Below are 9,631 nucleotides of genomic sequence, written 5' to 3'. Positions count from 1 at the left end.
CTAGATGACATAAACCTAATATTTGTACATATTTGAATACCATAAATTCTTATAATAGAAAGATTCTTCAGTTATGCATATTATTTTTTATGACTCCAGTTCAATTGTAATATTAAATATTCACTTTTCCCGGTGATCGTGAGTGATAGACTTTTTTTATATTAAAAGAGTAATTTCGTGTTATGTCCATTGAACACATCCACTTTGCTTCGATGGTGTGAAATCATAAAATAAGAATTTTTAAGGTTATAGTCGGTCCACTTTTGAATGTGTTTAAGTAATAAGCCTTAATCGAGGGGAAATTTGTGTGTTTAGAATGTGGAAAAAAATGTTTTAACTGGACACATTTGTAAAAATCTTATGGTCAATTGTTAGTGTGCATGCCCTCTTCGGCTACCATTCTGTGATGCCATCAAATGGTGACAGTTGCAGCTTTATCAGATTCATATTTTGGGCTGATTATTTTCCAACAAGAACTGTTATTGCTGACTCAGTAGCAAAAAGCACAATTTAGGAGGCAATAGTGCTTTAAGACAAACAATATCCAAGGTATGGGATCATGTCACACTTAATAAACAAAGCTAAACTGCTTTTTTACCGATTTGCAGAGTACATTTTACACAACAGCACATCACGCATAATCGATTTTCTTTGCTGCTTATCCTCACGAGGGACGTGGGGAGTGCTGGAGCCAATCCCAGCTGTCAACGGGCAGGGGGCGGGGTCCACCCTGAACTAGTTGGCACCCCATCGCAGGGCACATGGAGACAAACAGCCGCACTCATAATCACACTTAGGGGCAATTTAGAGTGTCCAATTAATGTTGCATGTTTTTTGGGACGTGGGAGGAAATCAGAGTACCCGGAGAAAACCCACGCAGGCACGGGGAGAACATACAAACTCCACAGAGGCAAGGCCAGGATCCAACGCATGTCTTCAGAACTCTGAGGCCAATGCTTTACCAGCTGATCCACCATGCTGCCTAAAGTAAACATTGTTAGCAAATTTAATATATCTTACCACCACGAGTTGGAACGAAATATAATCCATAGCAGGTGGTTTGGATAGAGGGAGGATGGAAACAAGCTGGTGCTTCTTCAATTGTGTTTTTTTTAAAAAATGATTTTTAAAAAATACAGTCCACTAGAAGGAGCAACACAATATTCACTGAATTTAGTGAAAAAAGTGGAATGTTTTCTACATTCTATTTAATTATTCCACTACCATATGTTCCAATAAAGTATAATTTCAAATGTATTGTATTTTTTTTAGTGATGGAACAAATTAGACTCAAAATCAAAAGCTGCTCTTCAAATTGAGAACAAAAGAAAATAATTTGGAAATCATATCGGCAAAAGGAAGCCTAAATGAAGCGTTGATATATGTTTTTAAAAATGTGTAAAATATTGTAAATATTAAATAATTAATAAATATTATTGTAAATAAAATAAGCTTTCAGAAAGCCTCATAGCTGTACAGATAACTGTCTTGATTTCGTCAAGTACTTTTTTTTTAAATATTTTGTCATTATTGCTGATTCAATCTTTTTTTTTATTTGGTCAAAAGTCGTTTCCCGTGGATTCAAAAGAAAAATCGGTAGCGTGACGTCATCAATGGGCGTGCCCACACTTCCTGTTTGAAGAGTTGTGTTTCGGAGGCAGCTGCGGTTGCTTGTAGTTAGCCTGACGCCGAGGCTAAATTAGCTAAAGGCTAGCTGGCCTACACTCCTGGACAACTCGCGAGCCGCTTAAACCACTGAAGATTCCACCACTCGGCGAGGTTTTTATCAACAATACTACATTCTCTCTTGTTGTCTCCCTTTGCTGCCAGTTGGAGTTGCCAAACTCGCGAGTTAGCCTCCGTTCACTTTTACTTTCGCAGCTACAGTTAGCCCACTCGCCCAGTCAACAGTGTAGCAATTTAACTCGTTTATGGCAAATAATTAAATCGCCTCTAACGTATTGGCGGTGACAGCGCGTGATTCCGCTGGCCCCGAATCTGTTGCAACCGACTCGGGCGTCTACCTTTTCGCGGACTGTGTTACTAATTTGTTCGGAATGGAAATGTTTAGTGTGTCATTGCTCAGATGTGCCTGTGCCGCTTGTAACACCGCCTCCCCCTTGACAGCTGGTTACCCGCCCCAAAAATACTCACTTTCGGTCTTGTCTCTGTTTTAGGTCATGTCGGATTTCTCGGTGAGTTTTCCTGACTGTTATGTTTATGTTGCAGTAGTTCTTCATTTTTGACACTTGTTTTCACTCCGCCGCAGCTTACAGACGCTTTGGGAGACAGCACCCCGAGCCAGGCCAAACCGCAGGGCAACACCAACCCGTCAGCACCAGCAAGCAACCCTCCGCCTCCTTCCAACCCCGGATGGCCATCGTCAGCCCCGGGAGCTCCCACCCAGCCCTCGGCCCCTTCGGGATTCGCCGGCGGCCCCGGCGCGCCGGGCCAGTTCCCTTTCCCCTCCGGCCCGGGAGCCCCCGGCCAATACCCCGGCCCCCCTCCGGCGTCGGGTGGGTTCCCGTCTGCTCCCGGGATGCCTGGACAGTATCCTCCGGCACCAGGGGCTCCGGGGCAGTACCCCGCTAGCCCCGGTGCACCTGGCCAGTTCCCAGGGCACTACCCGCCTGAAGGAGCACCTGGTCAGCTACCCGGTGGCCCTGTTCCTTACCCAGCTGGACCTTTCCCTTCTGGTCCCGGCGCTCCTCCTGGGCCTTATCCCAACATGCCTCTCCCGGGTAACTACCCACCAGGGGGTAACGGCATGTATGGTCCGGGGGGTGCGGGCGGATTCCCCCCTCCTGCCGGCCCAGGCGCCTTCCCGGCTTTCCCCCCCGGCGGAGGCTTTCCCCCAATTCCGGCCGGCTCTTGGGGACCCGGTGGCGGAGGTTTTCCACCGGCACCCGGCCCCTTCGGACCCGGTCCTGGCCCAATGGGTCCTTACGACAACCCCGCTGGTCCAGGTGGAATGCTGGTGAGTACAACTAATTTTATTTAGGCAGTTTTTTCGCTGGCTTGCTGCGGTGTGGAGTGGAACTTCTTTGGCGATATACTTTCACTTTTTGTCTTGCTTGATGTTTTTCCACCAAGTGGTCCGGTTCAGTTCAATTTGGGTTTGGAAATCCTCATGTTGCTTTTGCCTTAAACCTCCCATATGTGTTTTGGTTATTAAGACCAGAATCAAGTGACTCTCTAACATGGATTTATTATTTTGGATTATATTCCAAATACTACGAAAAAGTTGATTTTGCAAAATATGTCCCTTTAAAAGTTCTGTTGGCCACTGGATTACATTTCCTTGATGGACTATGAAGTGAATTAACAATTAATTCATTGTCACATTGAAAGGGGACAAATATGTATATATACATATATATATGTTAATTTTCAAAGGTGCTTATTGTTTACAATCAAAACAATCTGCGCCATTCTTGTTAAAATATATCTGATAAATAATTAAAGTTCTTGAGAAATCCACGCACTCAGTTTTTGGGTGAGCAGTCACGTCTCGCGCAAACGCAAAATATGGCAGCGTCTTTTGTTTTTATTTATTAATTGATTTTTCCTGGCTGTTATGTCAAGCAAAACGGAGAATCTGTATCCCTTTTATGCAGGAACATTACCATGACTACCAAAGGCGGAACATGGAGCAAGCAGCTACTCACTGTTGCCAATGTCACTAAATTTAGCAGCTTTTTTTTTTAAATCCATGCAGCAACTATTTAAAAAAAAAAAAAAGTGCCTCCCACCAAATTGTGACTTTTTCTCGTCTTATTGGAAACTTCTGGAGATTATAAGACTTCCTCCTAACCCAGTCAGTTTTGCTCCTTTTTCGAATCGCTTTCTTCAAGACTTACTGAATTAACCGGATACTTGACCAGATTCAAAAGATCATTCAAATATTATTTGCTTTCCTACGCACGGGGATGACAATATATATTCCTGTGTGCGCATTCTGCCAAAGACTTAAACAGATGCGATGGTAAGGCTAGCACCTAGCATATGCGCCCGCGCGCCAATAAACTCGCAAATCTGCACAGTTGAGCATGAAAAATCACACATGTAAAATTTCTTACGAGTAGAGATACAAAGATATTGAAATACGTTGCTTATTTTGTGTAGCCGTGATCAATGTTCCCTCTAAGCTGCGCCACTGCGCATTTGCGCACTTATCGCACACTCTCAGCACACATGAAAACCGATCCAATGCAGTGAACCACAGCCTGACGTCTTTTATTTTTTTTAAACACGGACGCACACCGTCTCGAACAACGAGCCACTGCTCAGCTTACTTCTGCCTCGTAGTTTACCTGACACCGCCCCCCTCCGCTCTTAAAGGGGCACAGTCATGATTACAAACAGAACACACACACGCAACTTTATGTCTATGGGCATGACTGGTGAACCGTACCCGCAACTTTATATCTGCGGGCATGACTGACCACACCCGTACATTTTTCAAATGTGAGTAACTGATATTCCATATTTTAATTCGCTCTGAGCCTCTGCCAGGAGAGGATGTCATTTTTTGGATATTTCACCCTGGTTATGAGAATTTGTGAAGGCATAGTAAGGTGAGGCAAACCCAATTAAAACTGGCTAAAAAATGGGATGGAATTTTTTTTTTCTGGAGCCCTGCCAAATATGTATTGTACCACTTGGTGGGGAAAAAAATAATTTCCCACTGTAACTATAAGGTGAGCTTCAGGTGTCGCTGTCGTGCAGGAATTCCCTGTGAAAATGGGGCAGGGGAATAATGTGTCGGACTCTGCTTGGGGCGAGAAGCTTCATCAAGAATTTGAATATGATCATTTAATAAGACATACATATTTTTTTTTAAATGTCTTCTTGTCTTTCAGCCCAGATTTTATCCGCCGTATAAATGAAAGGGCCTAAGGACGTCACCTCCAGAATCAACACGTGGTTTGGCTAGAACACGGTGCAGGGGGGGGGGGGGTTAAGACGTGGTGCACCAGTGCTAGATATGTATTATATAACAGAATGGACACATTCATTACATTTATATGACTGCTTTACTGTAATAACTAAAAGCAATGTTTGTATGATTGGTCATCATTTTGTAAGTCTTGACTAATAAAGGGTCTGTTTAACTTTTGTTCTTTTTTCCCCCATGTGTCATCATGTCAAGGAAAAAAACAGTGACCATTTGTATTCGACTGTAAAGTCTGGCAATTACACACATTTTTTTTTTTTTTACTGTCAGTTATTCACTGACAAGCTTATGATATTGCTTTGGTGGCATTTTTGTGTTAAGGGAGAATGTTGACGTGATTTGAGGAGTTTCATTTCGACATGAGTGCTTTGCCACCATCTTGTGGCATCCATAGGCAATTGCGAACCTTTTTAGGGGAGCGCCAATTACTCAGATTTTTGGCTATTTGCAGGGGTTCAGTGTGTCCCGCCGTGATACTTTGCATTTATAGTACTGTAACAGCCATTTTGTCACATCCATGGACCATGAGGACAGCGGTATGGAAGAGTTATTTTGTATTGAAGAGTTAATTTCATCCACTTGAATCTTCAATGGCGTGGGGGGTGGGGCATAAGTGTACATCTGGTGGGATATTTTTTTTATTTCATCTCATGATTTGCTCCTAGAGGAAGTCTTCAAAGTGAAGCGATTCTGTTGTCACAGTCACGACGACGAAATTTTGTTTTTGCAGATGGTGCCGTACGATCTCCCCCTGCATGCCGGGCTGATGCCGCGTCTCGTCATCACCGTCGTTGGGGAGCCGATTCCTGGAGCAAGCAGGTGTGTTTCATATATATATATATATATATATATATATATATACACACACACACGGTTATATGTAATTCCATCTTGAAGTGTATTGTAATTTGAATAGTTGCCATTAAATGTTTTATAATTTATGACTAGAAATGCTAAAAACTGTAATTACTAATTACTGTATTTAAAATATTTTTGACTTACATAAGTATTTTTTTCCCAATATTAGCAGCCTTTTCATCATGATTTCATTCTGATTTATGACTAGGAATACTAAAAACTCAAATTACCGTATTTTTAAAAATATTTTTGACTTACAGAAGTTTTTTTTTTTCTCAATATTAGCGGACCTTTTCATCATGATTTCATTATGATTTATGACAAGGAATACTAAAAACTATATGATCAATGACTATATTTTAAAACACATTTTTGACTTACAGAAGTATTTTTTTTAATATTACTGGACCTTTTCATCATGATTTCATTATGATTTATGACTAGAAATACGAGATACTAATTACTGTATTTTTTTAAACATTTAATTACAGAAGTATTTTTTTAATATCAGCAGACCTTTTCATCATGTTTTCATTATGATTTATGACTAGAAATACTAGATACTAATTACTGTCTTTTTAGGATTATTTTTTTAAATATTAGTGCTGCGAAAAGAATTGCCTCCCCTTCTCAAATTCTTATATTTTTGGAAAGTTTCCACACTTTAAGATCCATCCATCCTTCCATTTTCTTAGCCACTTATCCTCACAAGAGAGGATAAGGCCTTCATGGTGCTAGAGCCGATCCCAACTATCAACGGGTAGGAGGCGGGGTACACCCTGAACTGGTCGCCAGCCAATCGCAGGGCATAGAGAGACAAACAGGCGCACTCAAAATCACACCTAGGGGCAATTTTTGTTTGTCCAATTAATGTTGCATGTTTTTGGGATGTGGGACGAAACCGGAGTGCCTGGAGAAAACCCACGCAGGCACGGGGAGAACATGCAAACTTCACACAGCCGGGGCTGGAATCGAACCCGGGACCTCAGAACTGTGAGGCCAAAGCTTTCCAGCTGATCCACCGTGCCGCCCACTTTAAGATCATCAAACAAATATAAGTATAGAGACAAATATAACGCAAGTGAACCTAAAATGTTGTTTTTAAGTAGTGATTTCATTTATTAAGGGAAAAATAATGATTGAAAGTTACCAGGCTTAGTGTGAAAAGGTAATTGCACCCTCAACCCAAATACTGGTTGGGCCATCATCAGGAGCAACAACGGAAATCAAGCGTTTGATATAATTTGGAACGAGACTTTCACATCTCTCTGGAGATATGTCAGCCCACTCTTCCATGCACAATTCAATCAAATGCCATGAATTGACTTATAAATAATCATCTAATGGTACGTCCCGTGTTTGTCACCCTTTTACCCCTCCCACGATACAGGTTCCACGTGGACTTCATGAAGGGTTCAGACGTGGTCTTTCACTTCAACCCTCGCTTCCACGAGCAGACCATCGTCCGAAACTCCAGCATCGGTGGATGTTGGGGGCCGGAGGAAAGGGGCGGAGTTTTCCCGTTTGTTCAAGGCCAACGCTTTGAGGTCAGGCACGGAAAACGGGATTTGAACTCTTTTACACTGAGTGGATTTGTGTAACATTGCAAGTTTTTGCGCATAAGTACCATAATTTCCGGCCGATAAGCCGCAACTTTTTTCACACGCTTTCAACCCTGCGTTTTATGCAGTGACGCGGCTAATTTGTGCATTTTTTCTAACGTCTGCAAGGGGGTACTCGAGCAGAAAAGTTAAGAGTGGGAACGGTGGAATATATGTGCCGAGGAAGTGATTTTTACCGGTCCAGCCCTGTTAGTGCTCTGCTAGCGTGTTACTGCCGTGTCTCTGTGATTTTTACCGGTATGTTTTTTTTTTTTTTTACTGGCCCAGTTAGGGCGGCGCTAGCGTGAAAACTCTGTGTACCGTCTTTCTTTGTAAATATCTCCTGTTTCAATGTGGGCACTTGCGGCTTTTACACAGCTGCGGCGTATCTATGTACCAAATGGTATTTCCTTTACAAATGTACTAGGTGAGGCTTATAACCAGGTGCACCCTGTAGGCCGGAAATTACGGTACGTGCCTGCTAACTATTAACAGGCCACTGATGTAGAACAGACAAGTCTAGCATTACCCGTCAGAATTGTTCGGCCTTGGCGGAGGTCCGCCTGACTTTTACGAGCGCTTTCCGGTGACACGCCCTGGCGTCCGATCCTCTCCGCAGCTGAAGATCCTGGTGGAGGAGGACGTGTTCAAGGTGGCCGTGGACGGCAACCACTTGCTGGAGTACGAGCACCGCGTGGGCGGCCTGGAGGACGTCACCCTGCTGCGGGTGACGGGCGACGTGGCGCTCTACAGCGTGGCGCCCAACATGATCTGACCGCCGCCCCCGCTGAAGGACAAATCGTGTTTGAATCCAAATCCCAGAGAAACGACGCACGCACCTTTTGCAATTTGACACACACAAATGTGCGGGTACCCAGTTAAAACAAGGTCATTTTTGCCCATCTGACATTCTTTTGAAAATATAATTTATCTACATTTTCCATAGCTGCACATAAATGCTGAAAAAAAAAAATAATGCTTTGCTATATACTGACCTTAGAACTGCACATGTAACATAATAACATAATAGTATCTAAAAAAAAAAAAAAAAACATCAATGGACCTTTTCATCATCACGTACTTCAGGGTGTGAGAAGTGATGATTGGAACACTAGTAAAAAAAAAAAAATTAAAAAAAACTCTTCCATGTCATTTGAGCAAGGCAGTGCCATTGAGAAAATGGTTAAATGGCTCGAACGAGGGATTCCAGCCTTCCTCTTTACAAACGCAGCGAGCCGAAAGGATGCTAAGTGAGAGAAATTAAGTCAGACGGAACGCCGGGATGCGATTTTACATTTTTTCAACTGGGAGGTTGATTCAAAATTAGACGCAGTGGAAATTTTGATCGCGAGATGGCGGCTAATGAAATTGACTTTTCTGTCGCGCCAACGCATGACACACGCTGAGATGGATAAAGCACTGTAGCGTTGATATTAGCTAGCTTTGCTAAATTATTCAGACTGAATCATTTTTGTTCCCCTTAAAATGAAAAGGTCCATTTAATGTTACCACGCGTCCCGAAACATTTCACGTTTCTGTTGAAATGAAATGCCAAGATTTTTTTTTTTTTTTTTTCCATAGATGATAAATGCTGACTTTTGGTCGACAAGGTTAAACGAACGCCTTTCTGACGGCAATTTTGTAATGTATAAAGCCAGGATGCTTGAAGTTGAAACTTAATATTTAAAGCCATCAATAACGTTATTTACCTTGACCCCCACCCCTCCCGGGTTTCAAAAATTCCACATGCTGTGTTCTACGGGGGTCCTGACAAGGTCTAAGGAGCGTGTAACCGAATGAAGTGTTTCCTCGCCAAAGATAAGTGGCACAAATATGTATTCCCCAACCCCTTAATATAATGGAAAATTTTAAACGACTGATTTGTTGTTTTTTTTTTTCTCCAAAATGTACTTCTGTGTATTGGACATGTGGCTGAAATAAAGATGTGTCAGTGATGCTTGGCTAATACTGCCGGCTGAGTATTACAATAAAGTGATGCGTGCAGCTAAAATCATATGGAACTATATTTCTTTTTTTCTTTACATATACAGTACTGTATAATTAGTACACTTGAGTATTATACTACAACCAGTTCAGGGAGTGCCCCGCCTCCTGCCCGTTAACAACCGGGATAGGTTCCAGCACTCCCGTGACCCACATGAGGATAAGCGGCTAAAAAAATGGATGGATGGATGGATTATACTAAATCCTCAAC

The 9,631-nt window shown here is 42.4% G+C and overlaps 1 protein-coding gene across 2 annotated transcripts; it reads left to right on the top strand.

Moving 5' to 3' along the window:
- Positions 1 to 1,609: 1,609 nt before the first annotated feature.
- On the top strand, positions 1,610 to 9,430 carry lgals3a (lectin, galactoside binding soluble 3a). 2 transcript variants are annotated; one of them, XM_061844484.1, is made up of 6 exons: positions 1,610 to 1,779; positions 2,178 to 2,195; positions 2,270 to 2,977; positions 5,688 to 5,776; positions 7,206 to 7,362; positions 8,036 to 9,430. In XM_061844484.1, the coding sequence occupies exons 2-6, from the start codon at positions 2,181 to 2,183 to the stop codon at positions 8,189 to 8,191; spliced, it is 1,125 nt and encodes a 374-aa protein (XP_061700468.1). In that variant the 5' UTR covers positions 1,610 to 1,779; positions 2,178 to 2,180; the 3' UTR covers positions 8,192 to 9,430. The 2 variants fall into 2 exon arrangements, with proteins under 2 accessions (XP_061700468.1, XP_061700469.1); XM_061844485.1 differs by having other exon boundaries at positions 2,128 to 2,195.
- Positions 9,431 to 9,631: the final 201 nt, after the last annotated feature.

This window comes from Syngnathoides biaculeatus, chromosome 15, assembly GCF_019802595.1.
Source record: "Syngnathoides biaculeatus isolate LvHL_M chromosome 15, ASM1980259v1, whole genome shotgun sequence".
NCBI lineage: Eukaryota > Metazoa > Chordata > Actinopteri > Syngnathiformes > Syngnathidae > Syngnathoides > Syngnathoides biaculeatus.
This window is presented reverse-complemented; position numbering and strand designations above follow the sequence as displayed.